Below are 25,686 nucleotides of genomic sequence, written 5' to 3'. Positions count from 1 at the left end.
TTGAAATTAATAAATAAAACATTAAATAATTGAAGTGAAATATTAATGAAATTAATTTAAAATTTTGAACCAAAGAAATCTATCAATCGGGCTCTCAGGCAAAATTGTTGAGGGTTCGTGAGATATTTCTTTAAGGACCCCTCCATTTGGGGGTCCAAAGAATTAAAGATATAATAGAGGAGGGTTCTCCAAAAATTTAAAGTCAATCAAGCAAGACTAAGGTCAAGGTATTAAAGTCAATCAAGTGAGACTAAGGTCAAAATTAAAGTCAATTAAGCAAGACTGAAGTCAAGATATTAAAAGTCAATCAATTAGGACTAAAGTCAAAATATTAAAAGTCAAACAAATAAGACAAAAAGTCAAAAGCATAATAGAGTTCTAATTAAATAATAACTCTATCTAATAGAGTTCTAATTAAAACACAACTCCACCTAAAAAAATTCTAATTAAAGCACAACTCTACCTAAACTAATTCTAACTAAAACACAACTCTAATTAAAAGAATTCTAATTAAACACTAACTCTATCTAAATCAACCCCTAAAAAAATCTATAAATAGGGGTGCTCACACCCTATTTTCGTATCAAATCATAAACCCTAAGAGAAGTAGGTCTAAAAGCCCCCTAGCCTACCCTAGTTTTGGAGTCCCAACTCCTTACCTAACATCCCCCCTTCGATTTTAGCCTAAAAAACACCTAAAAACTCTCCAAAAACAACGTAAAATCCATAACAAACTCGAAGAGTCCAGATTAAAAAAAGGAGATACCTTGCCTCGGAGATCAGAAATCAAATCCGGAGACAGAACGAAGCAAGGAGTACGGTACAAAGAACAATTTTTGTCGGATCTGAGGGAACAAGGTCTTTGCTATCGGAAATGTATAATTTCTTATTTTTATTATCTAGGTCTTTTAGCAATGTAACTTATTTGAGAAATTAGTAGAGACCGGCTTTGGCCGGGCGGGGTTGGTGCCTAATACCTTCCAACTCCGTAACATGATCCCCGAATTCAATTTTTTCTGTTCTAAATTAGTTCTTTATCTATTTAGAGTCATTGATCGATTCATAGACCGTAATAACTAGGTGGCGACTCCCAAACCTCATGGGTCAAAAGTGGATCTGCGCACCCCGCGGATCGAGGGCGCTTTCATCGGATTTATCTCCACGTCGTGAGATAGAGTTTTCTATCGATTTAGTACCAGGCACATGGCTTATCTCCATCGCACCATACCGAATGGCCCCGGTAGAAACCCGAGAGTTGAAAGCGCAAATTAATGAGTTTACTAACTTGGGGTTTATTCGATCGAGTTTCTCACCATGGGGAGCATCGATTTTGTTTGTTAAGAAGAAGGATGGGTCATTCCGTTTATGTATCGACTATCGGAGGTTAAATCACGTGACCATCAAGAATAAGTAGCCCCTTCCACGCATTGATCATTTATTCGACCAACTACAGGGTGCCCAATACTTCTCTAAGATTGATTTGCGATCTGGGTACCACCAGTTGAGGATCCGGGAGGCGGATATCTCGAAGACTGCATTTCGGACTAGGCTAGGGCACTTTGAATATCTAGTGATGCCTTTCAGTCTGACAAATTCATCGGCATCATTCATAGATCTGATGCACCGGATATTTTGGGAGCACCTTGACAAGTTTGTCAGTGTGTTCATAAATGACATCCTAATCTACTCTAAGTCGAGGGAGGACCATGAGAGACACCTCAGGATTATACTTCAGATTCTACGAGAACATAAGTTATATGCCAAGTTTAGGAAGTGTAAATTCTGGCTCCAGAAGGTAAAGTTCCTAGGACACGTGGTGTCCAATGAAGGAATAGCCGTAAACCCTTCTAAGGTTGAAGACGTGCTAATGTGAAAACAGCCGAAGACAGTAACCGATATTAGGAGTTTTCTTGGGATGGCCGGCTACTATAGAAGGTTTATTAAGGGATTTTCCACTCTTACAGCACCGTTGACGAGACTGACATAGAAAAACGTCCGATTTGAATGGGATGACAAGTGCGAGACTACATTCCAAGAATTGAAGAAAAGGTTGACGATCGCTCCAGTTATAATATCACCAACTCTGGGTGAAAGTCTAGCAATATCTGCAAATGCTTCTAGGATTGGTTTGGGAGTTGTATTGATGCAATGTGGGAAACTAGTAGCATATGCATCGAAGAAGTTGAAAAATCATGAGAAAAATTATCCCGTCCATGATCTTGAGTTAGCCGCTATAGTGTTCGCTTTACGTATTTGGAGACACTACCTATACAGAGAGAAGTTTGAAGTATTCTCCGATCATAAGAGTCTCAAGTACATAATCTCGCAACGAGAATTAAATATAAGGTAGCGACGTTGAATGAAATACTTCAAGGACTACGACTTTACCCTCTAGTATCACCCGGGGAAAGCCAATGTGGTTGCCGATGCATTGAGTAGAAACATTGTAGTTCACATGATGATGAAAGAATGGCAATTGCTTGAGCAAGCCATAGAAATAGTGGTCGAGACTCCGAGGGAAACGTACAGACCGCACATCTACTTGGGTACATTGAGGATTGAAAACGAGTTGATAACACGTATTAAAGAAGCCCAACAAGCAGATGAAGATGTAGGAGAATATGAACTGAGGGCTAGGGACCTGACCGACATAGATTGGTCGATAGGATCAGATGAGGTTCTCAGATTTCGAGGCAGAATGTGGATACCGAAGGACTCACAATTGAGGTCCGACATACTGAGTGAGGCACACCATTCTCGATATTCGATACACCCAAGAAGTACAAAAATGTATAAAGATCTGCGAAGAAATTTTTGATTTCCGGGTATGAAAAAGGTAATTGCAGAATATGTAGGTAGATGCCTAACTTGCCAACAAGTCAAGGCAGAACACCGCAACCCAACAGGCTTACTCCAACCATTACCCATAACGAAATGAAAATGGGAGCATGTGACCATGGACTTCGTGGTCGAGTTACCGAGAGCCAGTGACGGGTCAGATGCTATATGGGTGATTGTGGATCGACTAACGAAATCGGTACATTTCATCCCAATCCGAGTTTCATTCGGCGTTGATAGATTAAGTCAGATATACATAGCTGAGATAGTCCGACTACATGGGCTGCCAATTTCTATAGTGTCAGAGGGGTATCCCAGATTCACTTCGCGATTTTGGGAGAGTCTCCACAAAGCCATGGGTACTTAATTGAACTTCAGTACAACTTTTCACCCATAGTCTGATGGACAATCCGAACGAGTTATTCAGATTTTAGAAGACATGCTACGGGCATGTGTGTTGAATTTTGGAGGAGGTTGGAAGCGCCATTTACCATTGGTGGAATTCTCCTACAACAAAAGTTTTCAAGCTAGTATTGGCATGGCACCATTTGAGGTTTTATACGGTAGGCCTTGTCGATCACCAATATGTTGGATAGAAATAGGAGATGCCACGGTGTTGGGACCCGAGATTGTTGAGGAAACTACTGACATAATGCGCATTATACGGGACAGACTAAAAACTGGTCAGAGTAGACAAAAAAGCTATGTAGACAAGCGATGCAGACCTTTGGAATTTCAAGTTGGAGATCGAGTATTCTTGAAAGTATCGTCCCGAAGAGGAATCTCCATATTTGGCGTGAAGGGCAAGTTAAAGCTGCAGTTTGTGGGACCATTTGAGATAGTTGAACGGATTGGTCTAGTGGCTTACAGATTGATCCTACCCCCGCAGCTCGAGCAGGTTTATGATGTATTCCATGTATCCATGTTGAAGAAATACTTGCCAAACCCTTCACATGTGGTAGACTTACGGGAGTTAGAGGTAGACGATGACGTATCATACGAGGAAGGTGCAGTACAAATACTTGACAAGAGGGTAAAACAACTCAGATCCAAAGCCATTCCTTTAGTCAAAGTATTGTGGAGGCACCACAACATTGAGGAAGCCACTTGGGAAAAAGAGGTCGAGATGTAGGCTAAGTACCCAGAACTGTTATGAAGACTAAGGTACTATCTTAATTTCGAGGATGAAATTTTTATTAAGGGGGGGAGAATATAACACCCCGTGTTTTTAACTCGTATCTCGAGGAGATCAGATAGTATTTATTCGAAGAATTTTCAAAAAGAAAACCTAGAGTCAAGTATCCGGATTATGCTATATTCATTATTGTTGAAAATCGACTTCGCCATTAGTTTCAAAATGATCGAAATATATAGTTTAGCCTGTAAGCAAGTTTGAATTCGAGTTCGGGTGAAAAAGTTAACAAATCCTCGAATTTTGTGTTGATTGGGATCCAAAATAGAAAATTTTCGTTAGAGGGAGAATCAGGAAGATTCGACCACACCATTAGGACCGCAATGAAAAATTATTCGAAAAGATATACTCGTTTGTCATTTTTCGATTCTAGATAGTTAAGTTATGATCGAAAATAAAAATAATAAGGAAATTACAAGTATGCCCTCGCCCTTGTTATAAAAGAAAATTGATTTTTCTTTTAAGTCATTCTCTTTCTTCTCCAAAGCACCCAAACTCAGATTTTTTTCAAACCTTGGGTTCTCCTCTCTTCACCTCAAGATTCATTGAGAAGGAATGATCGTTGAACCCCTACAAAGAAGACAAAGTTGTCGGCTACGACGATAGCTACAATTTTACCCTCCTTCTTAACCCATTCACGTTCGTTTTCCTCACTCTCCACCAAAAACATTCAAGTAAGTTAGGGTATCATCAAACTCGGAGCTCCACCTTGTTAGTAGAGACTCATGTTCTAGTGTAGAAGTAAAGAAGAGTGTCGTCGTCAAAGGAGTTGCAAACGCTCGCTTACTTGGCATCAAACTCAACTCAACTCAACATCAACTCTTTCACTACCGACCTTGATCATCGTGCGAGTTCATCACCTTTTGCATCCACAAACCAAGTAGGGGACTTTCAATTCCTATTGGTAACTTTAGATTTTCGAAATGTGCATTTAGGTTTTGAAACAAAATTTATTGTTTGCATTTAAATCGGAGAAATTGGTGTTTGGTTTCAATTTCATGGTAGAAGTAGATGTTTTGATGATGTTTTATCAATTTTTAAGTACAAACTTGTGGGTGGGTCAAATGGTTCGAAGAATGGACGAAGAAATCGAAAAGGAGATCAAAAACTCAAAGGTTCAAGTGAGGTTCAGGACTGTCGGTGGGAAGGGTCGGTGCCACCGGCACCTGCCGAAGGCATTCTGTCTGTCCCACCGACAGAATGAGGCTTTTGCCACAGACGAAATCAAGAACCGCGAGAAAATTATTCTGTCGACAGATGCCGTCGGTCCCACAGACACTTGCCGATGAGTATTCTGTCGGTTCCACCGACAGCATCCTGAATCTGCAGCCGATAGCCCCCGACAGAAATAGTTCTCTTTAGAACTGTGTTCTGACTTTTGCCTTGACCTTCCCATTGCCTATACTTGATTTCCCACCCTTCATTTCATTAAAAATATTTAAGTAAATGTTCCATTTATTTTAAGTTTTTTAATGAAATTAAGGTTTTACCCCCCCGTTTCGGAACAATGGGAATGGTTTCAAGATCCAAATTTCAAAGGATCAAAATCTGAATTTTGGTTTTAAGAACAAAACGTAAATGTCGACGTTTTCGGCAAGTTTTTAAAATGTAATAACTTTTGCATTACTTTGAATTAGATTACAAAAATTATATTGTATCGAATATCGTGATCGAGACTTTCATTTCGAATAATCCGTTTTCAATTTTGAGAACTTTGAAAATTTGAGTTTCCGACACTTGATCAAATTTTCACCAGCTTTCCTTGTTTTTAACATCTTTGGTCCCGTGCATCACCAGGACTTTGTTTTTTAATAAATTTTGATGGTTTCCAATGGAAAGATAAAAAATGACTTTGAATTATTGAAAATGAATGGTTTGACCTGAAGAGACGAAAAGTGAGAATGTCGAGAGAATGAAAAAGGGAATGAACGGTAAAATGTCAGAATCACACCCGAGGGGTGATGACAGCATTTTACATTGTATGTTGTATGTAGGTTGGTGAAAGGATATCCAGGTTATTAATGAAAGGGTTGCATGTTTATTTACGATTATGTTAGTGCGTGCGTTGAGTACTGTTATTTATTTTAAGTCGGGTGGCCACAGTTGCATGGTAGGAACTGGATATCCATTCTCAAGCCTGTTCTGTTAATTTGTTTTTTTGTTTTAAATGAAAAATCATATATATATACGTAACTATTTTGTGAGCTGTTAAAGGATTTGTGAATGCCTGAAGGGACAGTGCGTCACATCATCCGTAGGGGTGCACTATCCTGAGATGTACGGTAGGGACCACCAAGCTCATATGTGGTATGGTACGCGTATGAGAGTGGAGTCACAACTGGAATATGGGTCCATTCCTTTCTTATCTTTACCAGTGAACGTGTATTGTAAAGGTGGTTGTATACGAGTGGAGTGTCATTTGATAAACACATGCACGCCTGATAAGCATAGACGAAGATGATTAGTTAGTGATCACTAACAATCTAGTAGTGTCGAACGTTCTGACACATCAAAAAGAGACCCATTGCTTACGGTCACGTCAAACGACCCGCCTTAGCCAGATAAATGGTCACTAGTGTGGTGCGACTGGCCACAAAATCAGGAACTAAATGCCAGATTTATATTGTAACATCATGTCCTGACTGGGAGCTATCTAGTCATGAATCCCAACGCTCAAATTCCATTACTCCACCACTTGTATTATGTATCTGTTATTATATTTCGAACTATAAACTGAAAAACCTGTTTATTATTTCAATGTTGCCAACTGTATTTGCATAAAATGAAAAACGTATAATGAGTATAGATGATTGATGCTATGTTAGAGGGAGAAATTTTTTTGTAATCCTGTATATTTTACCATTTTGCGTCACTCTGATCTCACCTTACGCCATTCGTCACTCATTCTCTTCCATACCTTGTATGTTTTTGTCACATGTTATATACAGGATTTGTTTGATTATTTTTTATCAGGTTTGAGTTCCGTGGAATGCTAACATAAATAGAGGAGACCATGCTGAAGTTTCGAGGCGCCACCTAGTGCCTCAAGGCGGCCTTGGGATTTGTGTTAGCGTTTGGCGGGACGTCACAGATGAAAGTCCCCTACTTGGTTTTTGGATGTCAAAGGTGATGAACTTGCACGATGATCAAGGTTGGTGGTGAAATAGTTGATGTTGACTTGAGTTTGATGCCAAATAAGTGAGGGTTTGCAACTCCTTTGACGACGACACTCTTCTTTAATTCTACACTAGAAGATGAGTCTCTACTAATAAGGTGGAGCTCCGCATTTGATGATACCCTAACTTACTTGAATGTTTTTGGTGGAGGGTGAGGAAAACGAACGTGAATGGGTTAAGAAGGAGGGTAAGGTTGTAGCTATCGTCGTAGCCGACAACTTTGTCTTCTTCGTCGGGGTTCAACGATCATTCCTTCTCAATGAATCTTGAGGTGAGGAGAAAAGAACCCTAGGTTTGAGAAAAATCTGATTTTGGGTGCTTTGAAAAAGAAAAAGAATGACTTAAATGAAAAATCAATTTTCTTTTATAACAAGGGCAATGGCATATTTGTAATTTCCTTATTATCTCTAGTTTTGAATGTAACTTAACTATCCGGACTCGAAAAATGACAAACGAGTATACCATTTCGAATAATTTTTCGTTGCGATCCTAATGGTGTGGTTGAATCTTCTTGATTCTCCCTCTAACGAAAAGTTTCTATTTTATGTTCCACTCAACACGAAATTCGAGGATTTGTTAACTTTTTCACCCGAACTCGAATTCAAACTTGCTTACAGGCTAAACTATATATTTCGATCATTTTGAAACTAATGAAGAAGTCAATTTCAACAAAAACGAATATAACATAATCCGAGTACTTGACTCTAAGTTTCTTTTTTTGAAAATTCTTCGAATAAATATTATTTGTTCTCCTCGCGATACGAGTTAAAAACACGGGGTGTTACATGATATAAGATGAATTGATTGTTATCTTAGGATTATACAAATAATGGATCAGTTGGAATATGAGAATGATTTGGAGTGATTAATTGATGGATGTATTAGATTGATGAAAAATATGTGACATAAGGTTATGAGTTATAAATGAGATTAGCTTAGAACTAAGAATATAAGATAATTATACTTGTAGTATTAGTGGAATGGCAACAAAGTTGATATGGTATGATTTCAATTTCGGGGATGAAATTTTTATTAAGGGGGGAGAATGTAAAATCCGGAGTTTTCGATTCGTATCTCGAAAAAAAATAAATAATGAAATTTTGAGAAAATCCTGAAAGTAGGACTTAGGAGTAAAACTTTAGGATATTTCTGATCATTTTTAATGAAATCTGACCTCACCATTGGATTCAAAATGATCGAAAAACATACTTTAGCTTGCAAGCACGCTAAAATACGAGTCCGAATATAAAAATTGTAAAATCCTCGATTACCGAGTCAGACCAAGCTAAAATAATGACTTTTTGCTAGAGTAAGAATTATTAATATTCAATTATACCATTGGGTTTGTAATGAAAAAATATTGAACATGGACTATATACTTGTCATTTTTTTGAGTCCAAAAAGTCGAATTATCGTCAAAAACGAAAATGACATCAATTTTAGGGGTCATCTCAAGCAAAAAAATGTAAATTTTTGTTAGAGATAGAATTTATAGAAATTGATCACACCATTAGATCTAGAATGAAAAATTAGACTAAATAGAGTATTTATTCGTCATTTTTAGAGTCTGGACGGTCAACTTATCGTCGATCGAAACAATAAGTAAAATACTGATTTCATCGCAAGATATATATATAAATAAATTCTTTTTAATTTCTTTCACTATTCACATTCGTTTTAAATGACCCAAAACTAGCCAACCCATTTTTAAAAAAAAAATTTATTTTTTCTTTGATTTTCAACCTCGAATTCATTGCAAACGGCTTGCCATTGACTTCCACCGTAGAAGGGAAAAAGGTTCGCAGCTTCGACATCTATAAAACCTACCCAAGATTCCTTCATTTTATTTTCTCTTTCATTTCGTATCATCAAAAATCAGTCGTATTCGTATACAAGGGTTTCGAAACTTCGACATCGGATTTCATCGATTTCGAGGTCAAACCGTCCTCCGTCACAGAAGGGAGAAATGACGATGACGTCGAGATCTTTGAAATCACTGGGCTAGATTCAAAAATCAGCCGCTTCGAAATCTGATCTATCTCGCTTTTCACGTTATTCGTCTCGATTTTCTTGCACGCGCTTCAATCCTTTCGCCTAGAGACTGTAAGGAACTCTCAATTTCTATTACTAATTGTAGATTGTGAAAATTGCATTTAAGATTTTATTAAAAATTTGTAGTGAGTTTCTAAAAATATCAAATTCAATTGGTTATTTCAAATTCATGCCAGATTTTACATGTTTAATATGTTTAACTGTATTTTATAACAAATTATATGTGGGTAGGATATTTCATCGGGTTATTTCCATCAGTTAGGTCATGTGCATCGCTTGGACATCGTTTTGATATAAGTTTTGTATTTTTCAACGTTCTTGATGAAAATGAATTTTATAGTTGGAAAATGATTTAATATTCGATTAATTCATATTGAGTTGATAAATATCAGAAAGTGGATATTTTGTTTAAGAGATTGAAAATTGTAAAAATCAATAAAAGGAAAAAAGGGTATGAAACGGTAAAATGTTACAGTCACACCCAAGGAGTGATGTCTGCATTTTACATTGTTGTATTATGTGTAGGTTGGTGAACGGATATCTAGGGATAATGTTACTGGTTGCATATTTATTTACTTTCTGTTAGCGCGAGGCGATGTTTACGTTATCGTTCCATTATTTATTTTAAGTCGACTAGCCACACTTGTATGGTAGGAAACTGGATATCTATTCTCAACCTTGTATCGTTAATTTCTTTTTTATTTTCAAATGAAAGTAATATATATATATAGTAATTTTGTGAGCTGTTAAAGAATTTGTGAATGCCTAAAGGGATAGTGCATCATATCATCCGGAGTGGTGTACTATCCTGGTATGTACGGTAGGGACCACCGTGCTCATACGTGGTATGGGACGCGTATGAGAGTGGAGTCACAACTAGAATCTAGATTTATTCCTCTCTATCTTTACTAGTGAACTTGTAATGTAAAGGTGGTCGTATAAGAATGGTTTGTATATTTGGGAATCACATGCACGCCTGATAGGCATAGACGAAGATGATTAGTCAGTGATCACTAACAATCTATAGTAGTCGAACGTTCTGACACATCGGAAAGAGACCCATTGCTTACGATCACGTCAAACGGTCAGCCTGAGCCTGATAAATGGTTTCGCAAGTGTGGTAAATAGCGACCAGCCACAAAATCAAGAACTATTACTTTATTATGAAACATCATGTATCGATTGGAAGTGATCCAATCGTGAATCCCAACTCTCTAATTCTACTACTCCACCATTGTGTATTATGTATCTGTTGTCTTATTTTTGACATATAAAATGAAATGTATGTTTAATGTTTCCCTTTGATTAATTAGATTTGTATAAGAAAATAGAATATTATAGTGAGTATTGCTGATCGATGTAATGAGAGTTTTAAAATGTTTAGTTGCTCATCCCTGGCTATATGTACTAGTTAATCGTAGTTCTTTTGTAAAATTTTACAGATTTTAAAATGATTTAATATGCTTATTCGTTCATGTTAGAAGAAGTTATTGGCAGAAATTGTGTTCTTCCTTATTGGGTAACCATTGTTACTCACCCTTTCTTTCTCTATTTTTTTTAGTTTTAGATCCAAAGCTTGGCGAGGCAAGTGTAGAAAACGAGTGAGAATCATCTGGTGGGTCAGATAGACAGCCTGAGTTCGTCACTTGGTGAGTATTGGGGGTTATAGCCCCTGATGGTGTCGATTGTCCAAAAGTAATAGATTTTGTTATAAGCGTTAAGACTTTTGTTAGAGTGAGAAATTTTTGTATAATCCCGTGTATAAATTTTTTCTTCCGCACTCTGATTTATCGTATGTTATTAAATGTACATAGGCTTCCGCTAGTAGTATATTTTATTTGTTTATATGCAGGATTGTATGTCGTTTATTTGGTGTAGGTTGAACGCCTTGGAATGCTAATATAAATAGAGGAGACCATGCCGAAATTTCGAGGTGCCACCTAGTACCTCGAGATCTGACATGGGGATTTGTGTTAGTGTTTGGCGGGGCGCCACAACAAACAACAAGTTTTGTTAAAAACCTAAATGCTCATTTTTGAAATCTACGACTACTAATAAGAATTGAGAGTCCTTTATTAAGTTATGGTTGTTGGACACAATGGACTAGCTTGAAAATGAAGGATCGACGATGTGGAACTTCGAAATTGGGTGAACTTGGGTGCCAACAATCGAGTTGGTCATGAAACCTTCGATGAAAGTGTCCTTCCTCTTTTAACAATGATGGACTACTCTTCTTTAAATTGGATGGGACTCCAAGTGGGTAGAATCGAACTCACATGTTGTCTTTGGTGAGGGACTAAGAGAAAGAAAAGGAAATAAAGGTTGAATGGGGTGAGAACGTGGAGCTCGTCGATGCTGATAAATTTTTTTTCTTCGTCGACGATCAACACGGACTTGGTTGTAAAGGAACTTGCCAAGAATAGGTCGAAACCCTTGGGTTGAAAAATAGGCTGATTTTTTGTAAGTTAGAGAGGAGAAATTGAAATAAAAGAAAGGCTAAGTTCTTTCATAACAAAAGCTGGAGGGTATTTTGGTATTTTTCATTGGTTTCTATTTTCGACGGTAACTTGACCATTCGGACTTGAAAAATAATAAATGAGTATTCCATTTTGAATAATTTTTCGTTACGGACCTAATGGTTTGGTTGAATTTTTCTAATTCTCCCTTTAACAAAATTTCATTATTTTGGTCTTATTCAACACGAAATTCGAGGATGTTATAACTTTTTCATCCGAACTCAAAATCAAACTTGCTTACAGGCTAAAGTATATATTTCAACCTTTTTAAATCTAATATGAAGTCAGTTTCTATTAGAAATGAACATAACCAAATTTCAGTATTTTATCCTAAGTCCCTTTTTTAGAATTTTTCTCGAAATATCACCATTTGGTTTCGTCGAGATATGAGTTAAAAACTCAGGATATTACAGAAATGAGTTCAGTGGAAAGGTTTTTGAAAGAGATTGAGAGGGATAATGAGAGAGAAGAACTTGAGAGATTGAAAAAGAAGAAAGTTGAGAGAGTATATGTAGTAGAGCTTGAGCGAAGAACGGAAATGCGAAAGTGATATAATGAGACGGAAAAGCCTTAATTTTAAACATTAATAACGTCATTTTTAATTAAACATAAAATATTGTGAAAAATGCCATCACTTATATAACATCGGCTTTACTACAAATAGACATTATAATTAAAAATAAAATATTACGAAAATGTCATTACTTATTTAGTTTTGCTAAAAATTGATGTTATAACTAAAAATTACAAAAATGTCTTCACTTATATAACGTCGATTTTTCATACAACCGACGTTACAAACCTTTTTAAAGTACCTTAATTTTTAATTTTTTATTTTTTTTGCTGCTTGGCTACAACATTAATTTAAAAATATCTTACATTCTTTTTTACCCACGAACTTCAATAATTATTTGTGGATTTGCATATCCTCAAACATTTTCTTCCTCTGTGAGTTGAAATTGGAAATTTTGCAGCTCAATGATTACTTCTGCACATAACTTTTCTTTCTTCTTCACTTATCAAACTGAAGTTTACTACCACAATTTTCTAAATCCTTCCATGCCAATAAGTCTCGATGAAATGATAAAGTTTTTTGATTTTCAATATGAAAACGATTTAGGATTAGAGTCACAGTACAGAAAATCTTATTTGAGATCACAAAAAAGCTTTCTATAGTTGATATCTAAATACTAATGTTTTTATAACGCCAGGTTGTGAAAAAAATATCGCTATAAACCTTTCTAGAGTTTGCGTAAAAAAAACGACTTTGTAATGTCAACTTTTGCAAAAAATCGACATTATACACCACTCTTTAATTTTTAGTGACAATTTATAATGTCGATTTTATGAAAAAACGGCGTTATCACTACAACATTTTTGATCTACAGCTGCGATTTATAACAGCGGATAATTTTATCCGACGCTATATATATATTTATTACAGCGGATAATTTTGTCCGCCTCTATAGATATATTTATTGCAGCGGATAATTGTATCCGTCGCTATAGAGACCCGTATATATGTAGAAAATTCACACCAATGCTTATTTAAGTGCATATAGCAGCAGAAAAATTTATCTGCCACTAAAACTTATGAGTTCTCTCTATTTTAATCTTGAATATAGCAGCGGATTAAATTTTCCGCCGCTATAGAGTACAATTTTTCTATAAAACAAAACATGGTTTAGTGAGTTCTCTCTTATCAATTTTCTTTTAAATTGAATATAGCAGCGGATTATATTTTTCGCCACTGTAGAGTACAATTTTTCTATAAAAAACTTGATTTAGTGAGTTCTCTCTTATCAATTTTTTTAAATTGAATATAGCAGCGGATTATATTTTCTGCCGCTATAGAGTACAATCTTTTTTATAAAAAAAATTAGATTGAGGGAGTTTCTTTATTAATTTTTTTAAAAATTGAATATAACAGCAGATTATATTTTCCGCAGCGATAGAGTAAAAATTTGTCAGATTTAGTGAGTTTTCTTTATAATTAAAAAAAAAATTAAATATAACGGCGGATTATATGTTCCGCTGCGATAAACTATAATTTTCCTATATAAAAAAATTCACGATTATTTGTGTGCATGAAGCAGCGGAAACGTTTGCCCACCACTAAAAAAATTAATTTTTTTACATACTGCTTGCCTCTCTACTCTCTTTCTTTCCTTTCTCTCTCTCTCTCTCTCTGCCCTCTCACTCTCTACTCTTTGCTTTCTTTCTCACTACGTGAAAAACTGCAAGTTCGATGGCATGGATTGTGTGCTATAAGCCATCAAATTTTTGAAAGTTCGGTTTGATTAGATCAATGCTTCGATCCTGTTATAACGCTTCAAACGAATTTGATTCGAAGGTTGATGAAGAGAAGAATTTGTTCTCTCTCTTTGATTTTTCACTTGGAGTTCTTACAAAGGGTATCTTTGCCTCCAAAGGGTATATTTCTCAGCAACTTCAAGTAGAAACCCTGCGATTTCAAGATTTTCGATCAGAAACTCTGCAATTTCTAGGGGTATCATTCTATCGAAGGGATTTCTGCGATTTCAAAGGGTATTAAGCTCCTCCATAGAAGTAAACCCTAGGGTTTCTCTCCTTTCTCCATCGAATTGCTTATAAAGGTTTGCTTTCTCCCGTTTTTAATTTCATATTTGGGTAAAATTGTGTCTTTTTAGTTTTGGAGGAATCTGTTGTTGGTGATTGGGGATAAAGGGATTTTGTTGTATTTTTATTAAAATAGTTTATAGTCTAGAATTATTTTTTAATTAATTTTGGATTCAGAATTGTTGTTTTTCATATTAGTTTCAACTTATTTGAAGAAAAAAGCCTAACACTTTTGTAAGTATACATGGGAAACTCATTTTTAAGAGGTGGAGATATTAATAAGGCGAAGAAGCCCGAATCCATCTACCATGGAAATTTATTTGACATTGACATTGTAGAGTTGTAATAATTTGATGCCTTTTATGGTTTCTTTATGCGATTGAAAGTTTTTTATGCTTGTTTATGTTATTTAGTTTAGAAATCTTAAAAAGACTGAAACAGAAAATCTAACCAAATATAGGGAACAACCTCAAGTGTGATTATCTGGATACCTGATATGGCGATGAAAAAGGTTTTTTTTTTCCTAATTTTTGATAGATTATAAATTGATTTCTATTTTAGATGATGTTTTATATTGGGTTGGATGACTAAAAGTGAAGTGAATTATTCTTTTTTTATTCCTGTAGTTTCTGTCATTAATCTGCTTTAAAATCCAAAAAAATTATGTTAAAAGCCTATTATTCTTTATTTTTCTTGTATGTCCATCTTTTTATGAGAATGTTTTATAGGTCCCTTGTGAAGCATGGATCAAGAAAGGTGATCCCAAAGAAGTTATCTGCCATGAGGTGAAGCGTGTTCAACCAGATCTTCTGGTTGTGGGAAGTCGGGGTCTTGGCCCTTTCCAAAGGTATGCCGAGTCTTGGTTATATGGACATTCATTTTTTGTTGTGCTCATTCTCGTTTTCATTGATGATGGTTTACTCTCAAAATGTTGGTGTCTGGGTGATGGAGGAATGACTATGGGTCTAATTTGCTTTGCATGCAAGTTTACCCACGTTGATTCCTTGGTTAAGGCATTGTAATTGTACAAGGGATAAACCCTTGGAAGTCCCAAGACATCTAAGAATCTGAAAACTTCAAAAACTTGTAGGATTTTACCCCAAATTGGGGAATTCTTGTTGAGTTTGTCTACTATTTGTGGCCCAATTTTCAGATTATGAATCAACCAAAGAATTGGGTATTATCCCCAATTCCTCTATAAATATAGAGCGTTATAGAGCGTTATTCCTCAATAAATATTGATGGCTTGTGTATAGTAGTTATTAGGTTTAATAGGATTAAGTTGTATTTGATAAAGATTCTTAAAGATGTGGATCTCAAGTTGATTGTCTTGGATTTGCTGTCTCATGATTCCATCGATAATTGAATCTCTATTTTGTTAGCACAAGGTTAATTTCAAGGACTCTTCATTGGGAAATCCACGTCTAGGTGGTGGTAGAAGAATTATTTAGGAAGCAAATGGCTATGGAGAAAGGATTCAGTAAGTCTTTTTGGTACTACAAATAATGAATTTAGGCAGAGTTTCGAGTATTGTCAGAAAACTTAAATCTTCTTCCTAAGAGTCTATGGTGCTGTTGTAATAGAAACTGCAGATGGCTGCATTGTCCATGCTAACAGGACAATGGGATATTGTTGGTTAATATTACTCTGAGCACTCATCACATTTGTGAGGGAAATGCTACGATATTGAGCCGAGATATTACTTAGTAGTACTACATTATTTATTTATTTTATTTTTTCTGATTGGTAACCTAGAAATGAATCCACATGGTAGTAGAACTTGCTAGGTGCAATCTTAGAGGAAATTTCTGAAACTCATCCAGCATATCAAACGCCTCTCTCCCTATCCTTGTGAGCCATTTAACTTCAAAAATCAGTTTGAAAACTTGTGTCGGGTCATGAGTGTATATGGCTTGAGGCCTTATATATGGTATTTAACTCATGCAACTGCATAACTGGGGTCTTCTACATTTCAAACTTCAAACTATTCTTTCTTTCCTTCCAAGGAACTGACAAGAGATGGCTTTTAGATTTAAGGATAGGGGAATTGTGACTGAGAATAATGTCAAGAGATAACCCGAGGGGTTGGCTCAATGGCAATTTTGAATCCTACAACTTAAAATATGATTTCTATAATAAATAATTGTAGATTAATGCTTACATGCCCAATTCATTTTCTAGTTCCATTTCTAGTCTAGAAGGAACCATATAAAGTCTTCAACTTGATCCATTCTGAGACTTTAACCTTTTGATTATATAATTTGCATTCTTTTAATACAATTATAATCACTTCTAATTTTTCATTAATCCAAGTAAGGTTCAATGGTATGGAAAGGGGAATAGAAAGACAGTTATTGGGAGGAGGCAGTAGTTAGGTCATCTTTAGATAGCTTTTCTCTTCTCCTTTAGTCTGTCTTAATTGAATCATTTTGGGATAAGCAGATCAGTCCTATTTGGTTCTTGATATTTTTATCAATTATTTAATTTTAATGTGTTCAGCATAAATGTCAGGTTTTTATTGAACTGCTTTGGATATAATATTTCACCTTTCACTTTTGATATTTTGGATTGGATTTTACGTACTATTGGTTTAATGTTTAACATTAAATGTTCTGGTCTTTAGCAGTGCAGAAAGCTTCACACACACACACACACACACACACACACACACATATATATATATGAATAAATAATCAGGCCTGAGGATTTGACAAATCAAGCAATATTATATAAAAGGCCAACATTTCTCCCCGAATGAATTGTCAAAATTGAGTTCTACAATTAAAACAAAATCTGAAAGAAAAGAAGCTAATGATAGGATCATAATAATAGGATGCCAATCTAGTCTAGATGAATAAATAACTGAACCTTACCTCATAGTTGATGTTCATGGTTAAAAAAACTTGATTAATTGTAGAGCAACCACACTCTAATGCCATGCCCCTCATTCCTAACTTACAAGCACTACGTCATATTGCGTGTTTTGCGATTGCATGATTGCGCTAAAAACGACTGCTAATGACCTGATGCTTTTTGTTCTTTTATTTTTCTTTCTAAATTTATTTTTTCCATTTTTGTTTATCTATTTTATTCAGAGGTTGCATATTTTGTATGGTTCTTTTTGAATTGAGAAACTTCTGTAACTTGCATCCAAGTGTAGTGTCTTTAACTTAACTTTTACCATGCTCATGTCAGTTATAATTATTTCCCCATAGTTCTCTTTCTCAATTCATTGTCATTGAATCTGATTACATTTCTTCTTGTTTTTTAACTAGATTTTTTGCCAAACATATAACCATTATGGTTGAGTCAGAACTACAAGATTAAATTGGGCATCCTTAGATATCTACATCATTTCATGATTTCAGTTTCAGTTTTATTGCTTTTTGAACTACCAAATCTTTCAATTTATACTATAAATAGATAAATTAAGATTCCTATTATATTTCATTGTAGCACTATGGATCAATTTAGTGGAGAAAGCACACATGTGGTACTTTCTTTGGATGATAATCATGTCAGTTCTGTCATGAACACCATTACAATCTCATGTTTTTATCCATTCCTCCCGTATTTTGTCATGAACACCAATTATCTTTCCCATGCTTGGCTTAGCCATTTATTTCTTTGAGGATCAAGTTTGTAAGCAACCTTTTGGACTCAAGCTATTCAAGGTATAACTTATTTTGATTATTCTTGTCTTCTTGCTTGTGAAGGTGGTTATGACATGTTGGGTAGAACAAAGGATCAGATAAAAACGAGTGAGCAAGTGAAAGCTACATTGGATGCATGCCAAACATTAAATTTAGATGGGCTTGTGATTATAGGAGGTGAATATAATTCAGATTGGATAAATTTTTGACTGACTTTAAATAATTTCCACTTTCGGATTCATGTTTCTCACATTTAATTTTGTTTGACTTTGTGTAGGGGTCACATCTAATACAAATGCAGCTCAGCTTGCCAAGACATTTGCAGATGCAAAATGCAAAACAAAGGTGCTTAATATATTTCAGATTAAGATTTCTCTTCCAACTTCTGTTGGCTTATGGACAATGGAAACCTTGTATTGTATTGATTTGCTCAAAATGATGTTCTCATTTGTTTCATAGGTGGTTGGTGTTCCTGTTACCTTATATGGGATCTGAAAAACCAGTTTGTTGAAGCTAATGTTGGATTCGATACAATATGCAAGGTATATGATAATTATTGTCACTCACTTTGTAGTTATCTTATTCATTAGACTATATTAGAGATGTTGACTATGGAATGATTTTTGTCTTTCTTTTTAAATTGTAATAAAGGTCTAAGAACAACAACAAAAACAAAAGCCTTAACCGAAGATTTGGGGTTGGCTAAACAAATCATGTTCCTCCATTCTGTTTTGTCTAAATTCAAGTCTTCTGTTATGGGTGGGTACCCATCAATCAAAATAAAAATAAAAATAAAAATATACTTTGGGTTTATTCTGTTTCAATTTTTAGAAATGTTCTTGGGTTATTATAGTTGAGGTTGCTTTACTTTGCCAACACTGTCCACAAGCATAGATTCTCTCTGTTTTTGCAAATCAAAGAGACCCTCTTAGATTTATTTTTTTCTATGATCTATTGTGGATTCTCTGCTCATAGAGATTTCCTACTTTTTGTGGGTGCCTTTCACTTTATAGGGTTCTAAGCATTTTCAGGACCAGTTCATAGCTTGTGTAAGCAAATAATAGCTGATGCATATTCATGGCTTTTATTCCAATTGTAACCCTAACACTCCCCAAATGTGTATAAATAGAGATTGTCGTTTTGGCTGTTTTTTCATTGCAGGATCTCTTATCAATCATTTGTAATAACTGTATTTGTTAGCGAGGTCCTTCGGTGTTGTCGAGATGAGCTTTAGTGGCCCTGTTGTTGGTTCTGGTTAGTTTCAATTGTTTTCTCTTCATTGTATTTTGTATAGAAGCCTAGATTGTCATTAGTAATGGGAGCCCTTTTGTGGTTTCTTGTTAGTTATTTGATTTATCTTTTTTACTCAATATGGGTCTTGTATGTACCATAGATTGATATGGATATTAGGTGAATGGGGATGGTGTTTGTCTATTTTCTTGGTTCTTTGTATCTTAAACCGCATCGATGCAAAATTTCAGGTAGTAGAACTGCTGGACGAGCATTTGAGTTCGGAAGGACTCATGTGGTTAGACCCAAAGGGAAGCACCAAGCAACTATAGTTTGGCTACATGGCCTCGGCGATAATGGCTCGAGGTATTGAGTCCTTATTTTTCAATGTCATTGTCCTTTGTGTTATTATTATTATTTTTAAATTGTTCAGTTAAACATTCGTAGCTCGTGGCTATGATTTGAGTATCTTTCATTTCAACTTATCTTGTTAGAATAGGCTTCATTGTGAGCTGGGTCTCACACCAACTTGATTCATGACATGGGTTCTGATATTTATCTTTATATTGGAGTTAAGTTCTCTGAGATTGATGTGGTATTCTCTTCTTTTTTGGCAATGGTAGGTGTGGTTTTATTCTTTTTCTCTTTACTGGGGGCATATACTTTGTATGGAAATGGCAGACTTTATGTTGTAAAAAACAAGAGAAAAAGGGATGGAGAATGTCAATGTCTGGTCTTCTCTTGGGGTTTTCATTTTATATGAAATTTAACCATCTTAAACTATATACCCTTTTTTTCTTCTCAAGATTCTTATTCTAATCGATTCAATTGGAAAGGGTAGCAGTGCCGTGAAGTAAATAAACATGATTTGTGGTTCGTACCTTTTCTTGCAATCTTGAATCATGAAAGTGAATGAGCCGAAAGGCTTTAATAGGGGACCACTTGACCACTACCTTGGTTATACGGCCAACTTAGTGGAGCCATTGATTTGAACTTAGAGGTTAACCACTTTCTCTCAAGGATTTTAATACTAATAAATAAGTAAACTAAATGCTTTATGTGATTAACATTATACTCACAATTCACGTTAAGATGTGTTCTACTTTGTTTGTACACTTGGTTTCTTTCTAGACATCTATATTAGCTTATTCATGGTTTTTCAATGTCATCTTGATTCAATACTACATTGGTCGAAGCAATTGTTTTTGCTAAGGCTTTGATGAGGATACTAGGGGCTATGATCAACTTTGACTACATGGTCACAATTGGATAGATTAACAAAATTCAAAGCTGTATCCTTGAAGTTATGCAATAATGGTTTTGTCAAATTTCTTAGAGAAGAAACAGCTTTGCCTGTTTATGAGTTCTTGTACATTGTAATTTTAAGTATTTGATTATTGATGAGCAGTTTTAAATTTACAAAAAGGAAACTACAAAAGATGGATTTTCTGATATTTTTTTTGCTTTGGGTTTGTTGTGCAGCTGGTCACAACTCTTGGAAACCCTTCCCCTTCCAAATGTAAGGATAAGAAATACACATTTTCGATTTAGTTAGGAACACAGTCACACATACGCGAATGCACACTCACTCACTTGTCCCACTAGTTCTCTCGATCTGTCATATCTTGTTAATGTGGTTTGTTGTGTTGCAGATGATCAATCTGGCTGCTATTTGTACTCTAGCGGATTACAATATGCGTCCTCTTGATACAATTTACAGCTATTTCATTGATGCACTCCCTTTGGTAAGCTTTTAGATCATCTGCTTTAGTGGATTCATGTGTGTGTGTGGAAATTGATGAATATGGATGTAACTTGACTAGTACTGGAGGTCGCAAAATTTGGGTCTGTGAAGGTGGAGAAACTCATGGCGATAGAACGATACTCCCATGTCATGCACATCAGCTCCACGGTGAGAGTAATGTCTGCTTCCAAATTTTAATGTTGGTTCAATTTGTAACTATTAACTAATTTGAACTCTGTGAATCTTAGCTACTTAACAAGATATATTATAAAATTTTGTATAAATGTGAACGTGAATCGAGTCTCTAACCACTCATTTACATAAATAGTGATGATAAGGAGGAGAGAAGTTTGAATAATACTTTCAAATGGATGCACTCATACCGTTTTTGTACCCATGAAAATCGTTGCCCATGAGGCAATATTTTAGAATATCACAAGCACATAATTCTACTCTATCCATGCTTTTTTTCTGTATTTATTTCAAATTGTAGTAGTATAATAGTGGTTTATGTCCATTGACATTGCTTTCTCTTTCGCATTACCATATTTATTCTGCATTTCTCAATCTTCAGAAGTGTTTATGGTATGAAAAAGGTGTTTCCATGTAGATAGGCTCAAAGCCCTTAAGGGAAAATTCTATACCTTTTGTAGGTTACAAGAGGCATTTAAGTAAGCTTATTGAATATTTTGAGGTAAGCCCACATTTTTTTACATGAAAAATCTATAGCTATCATATCATACATAATATTAAACAAGTAAACTTTTAATGATATTGACACTACCAATGCTCTCTATGTTTATCAATTCTTCCATTCATCCAATCAACCACATTAGAAGAGGTCCAGTCCAGTGGAGACCTCATCAATATAAGAATCAAGAGCCATTTGAATACCCCAAAGAACTTCCCACAGTTTTACCAAGGAGGGTATACCCATAGTGCAGAATATGAACTTTCAGAAAAATTCATGAACTTTCTATTAGACCAAGTTCACAAAAAATCTCATGAACTTTTAGAAAATTTATGCAGAATATTACTTTTTAGTTTCAGCATTCTGTGCAGAATTAATTAACTTGTTACTATGGAAACCTACCATTCCTTTTTGTCAATATAGTCTTGACTCTTGAATAAAGATGTTAGTTTAAACTATAAACATGTGCAGTTCTTTGGTGATTTACTTATGTATTAGTGCGGGATTAATAAAAGTTAGTGTGGCAATAGCAGCTCTCTTATATTATTTATTTTAAAGTCTTCAATCTGTACAGGTTGGACACAGGTTAAATGTATATATATATATATATGAAAACAAATTACAATAGTGGATACAAATTCCGTCTTCATATATTATTTTTGAAGGATATATAATAATTAAAAAAAAAAAAAAAAAGCGTATAACAGCGGATTTTAATATCCGCCGCTATATGTGTTATATTTTTTTAAAAAAAATTTGACCTATTGCAGCGGATCTTAATATCCGCCGCTATATGTGTTATATTTTTTTTTTTAAAATTGACCTATTGCAGCGGATCTTAATATCCACCGCTATATGTATTATATTCTATTTATTAAAAAATTAACCTATTACAGCGGATCTTAATATCCGTTGCTATATGTATTATATTTTATTTGTTAAAAATTTGACCTATTGCAGCGGATATTAATATCCGTCGCTAAAGGTACTACCTGCAACAGCGGAATACATTATCCGCTGCTATAATTAGCGACGGAGGAAACAACAACGGATCTTTGGTTCCGCTGCTCATCACTGCAATAACTTTTACCGGAGGAAAAATTACTTTGTAGCGACGAAAAAATCCGCCGCTGTAGATAAAAAATGTTGTAGTGTATAAACCTTTATAGAATTTTCGCTCAACTTTATGTGAAAATTAGACTTTTATAATGTCATTTTACTTGAAATCCGAAGTTAAAAATTAAAACTTGAACGCCTCCTATTCCACTTGGTGTAGTAGTGATTCACATTTGCACACACTCACTCATGTATTCATTTAAGGTTAAAGTCTTAAGGACTCTCTCCAACTAGTGAAAAGTTTCTTAGAACCTCACCAACAAAAAATAAGCTCATTTCGAGAACATTCATTTCAAACATTATTTTTATTAAAAAAATGCAAGAGTCAAAAGATTGCTCTCCTTATGGATAAGCAATTTCAACTCAGAGAAAACAAATAACCCTATTAGTGGAAACATTCCATTACACTCACACACTTGCACCTAGGGGTAGACCCAAGAAAGGACAGTGGGGGTTATAGCCCCACTCAACTTTTTGAAAAAAAAAAAAAAAATACAAAATCAATTATTAGTTCTTACACTTATATTCATATTAAAAATAACCCCATAATTTTAAGTTGATGTTATGTAAAGTCCCCCCCATTACCATTGCACTTAAAATTTTTTTAAAGGAACACTTTCTTTGCTAAGCTCAAATGGATTGCTAAAATGGCAATTCAACACCCTTTAGATTTCATGGAAAAACTCAAATCCAAAAGAGAAAAAAAAAATCAATTTTTATATTTATTTTTATTTTGGACTTTGATCCAAGGTTTTGAAAATGGACCACCAAAATCCCACCAAACCTCTGAATTTAAAGTTAAATTCAACGATGAAAAATAAGTTTTTTTTGAAAAAAATTGAAAGTTCATAAAAAAAAATGTCTCTACATCCTTGTGGCACCAGATCATGTTTCTGGATGCCTCAAGGTGAGTTCAATGACATTTACTAAGATTTGAAATCTTACTAGGTCAGTGACAAACCTAGTATATGTATAGAAGGAAATTGACTTTATTGGCCGATCATCATAAGCAATTAGCTCCCACTAACCAAAAATCTTGGCTCCACTCTTGCTTGCAACCATTTCTCCATGCATATACATTCATGCACCCATTCATCATCTTACTAATTAAAAAAATCTTTAAAATATAGTCTTAGTCTTCATTTTTGGGCCAAAATATAGTCCCTCATGTTGCAACCGAACCTTATTACCCAATCTCTTGATTAGACCAGTTTTGAGTCACTAAATTCATCCTAAAATATATTGTAAAATATATTTTTTTGGGTCCATTCACACCTTAAACTCTTTAAATAGTGGTGACTCCAAAATTCAAGTAGAAATAGTTTAGACCATTAAACACTCACTTATATATCTACATAGAAAACCATCGATTTTCCTCCTATGTATTGTGAAAAACGATTGAAGCAATAAAGAAAATAAAAATCACACACAACACAAGAATTTGCGTGGTTTGATAGTGTACCTACGTCCACGGATCAAATCAAGAACAATCATTATTTTCTTTCCTTGGTTTCATAGTCCTAGAGATCTCTATTTATAAATTCGGGAGTTTCCAAATGCGTCAATCTCCCCAAAAATAGAAATCCTTAAAAGTAGAAAAAAAAATTCTCAAGAAAGTATTACACAATTGTCATTTTAGTAATAACCCTAAAAAATATTGTTCAAAAGCATTACCCCCTTCACCTTCGCAACTCAGTGTACCACCAATAGAATATAAGACATAAATACACAACAAGTATAATACTTGTTTCTCGCTTGAAAAAATATCAATATTTTCTTTTGAGTGTTATTTCACGTCACTTCAGCATATATGATAAGAAAATAATAATATCAACAATACTTAATGGGGCTAAACGTTGGGTTGTAAAGAGATGTGTTCTTAGTTTAACATGGCAAAGATGAGGATGTTGAGATTGATTAGATTAACAATGACAAAGTTGGAATTTGGTATATTAGCAAAATCAATTTAAGAAGGAAAAAAAGAGATATCTAACTAAGATATTTTGAATATGTTCAAAAAACCCATAACAATCATGTGCAAAGAAAGTTCCAAGTTGATGGCATCTATCATTTTTAGACTCAACAAAAATCACTTCATCTCGTGAGACATTTCTATTTCGATCAAACACTCAGTGAAAAAAAGGATATATTTGACGTGATTATTTTAAACACTGCATGAAAAAATGGCTAAATTCAATGGAACTTAGCGTCGAAATAACCCCTTTTTCCACATAGTGAAAATTGGGTCATATAACAAAATTAAATTGAACTATTATCGATGATAGTGGTTTGGGGAAATATAGATTTGGTAAGCAAGTGGCAACTATTTAAGTTCGTGTTACAGTAATTTTTATTTTTATCTTTTTTTCTGCTTTTGATGTTCCCTAATAATTTTGTCGGATTTACCGAACAACATATATATATACACACACACGGGTTGTGTTCCAATGAATTGTGAAATGACATTTGATCTTGGCTGTGCAAATAAAAAAAATCCAACATTGGAAATTATCTTCCACGCAATTATATATCATTAGGATATTACTAATGATAATTTGTTGCTCTTTTTTAGACAGGCCCCATACGTTCCTTGAGCTGGCAGTTACAGAATCATAAATCTTTTTCTATGTATCCCAAAGCAAAGGGCTTACAGTTCTGTGTTAGGGGTGTCTAAAAAAAGAGCATTAGATTATCACAACTCTTAGGATATGTATCGTTGAGAGACCCCTAAAATCCTATCCATTGGATGTTGTGCTTTCATGGTCAGGATTGTGTGTTATTTTTTGAGTCATAACCACGATGGGTCTCTTTTGACATTAACAAATTTGCATGTTTGCATGGGCAAAATGAGTAGGAAATGTTGTTACTGTGAACTTTGAA

At 34.8% G+C, this 25,686-nt stretch overlaps 1 protein-coding gene across 4 annotated transcripts; it reads left to right on the top strand.

The window, feature by feature from the left end:
* Positions 1-15,005: 15,005 nt before the first annotated feature.
* On the top strand, positions 15,006-21,495 carry LOC147391022 (UDP-D-apiose/UDP-D-xylose synthase-like). Of its 4 annotated transcripts, XM_086417213.1 has the most exons (9): positions 15,006-15,219; positions 18,089-18,202; positions 18,303-18,370; positions 18,485-18,567; positions 19,187-19,279; positions 19,507-19,621; positions 20,738-20,774; positions 20,908-21,000; positions 21,087-21,495. In XM_086417213.1, the coding sequence occupies exons 5-9, from the start codon at positions 19,249-19,251 to the stop codon at positions 21,195-21,197; spliced, it is 387 nt and encodes a 128-aa protein (XP_086273339.1). In that variant the 5' UTR covers positions 15,006-15,219; positions 18,089-18,202; positions 18,303-18,370; positions 18,485-18,567; positions 19,187-19,248; the 3' UTR covers positions 21,198-21,495. The 4 variants fall into 4 exon arrangements, with proteins under 4 accessions (XP_086273339.1, XP_086273338.1, XP_086273337.1 ...); XM_086417212.1 differs by lacking the exon at positions 15,006-15,219 and having other exon boundaries at positions 17,606-18,202; XM_086417211.1 differs by lacking the exons at positions 15,006-15,219; positions 18,089-18,202; positions 18,303-18,370; positions 18,485-18,567; positions 19,187-19,279 and having other exon boundaries at positions 19,286-19,621.
* The last annotated feature ends 4,191 nt before the right edge of the window (positions 21,496-25,686 follow it).

This window comes from Akebia trifoliata, chromosome 11 (assembly GCF_017979445.1).
Source record: "Akebia trifoliata isolate Shusen 1 chromosome 11, ASM1797944v1, whole genome shotgun sequence".
Lineage (NCBI taxonomy): Eukaryota > Viridiplantae > Streptophyta > Magnoliopsida > Ranunculales > Lardizabalaceae > Akebia > Akebia trifoliata.
The sequence above is the reverse complement of the archived record's forward strand: the minus strand, read 5'-3'. Positions and strand labels throughout refer to the sequence as shown.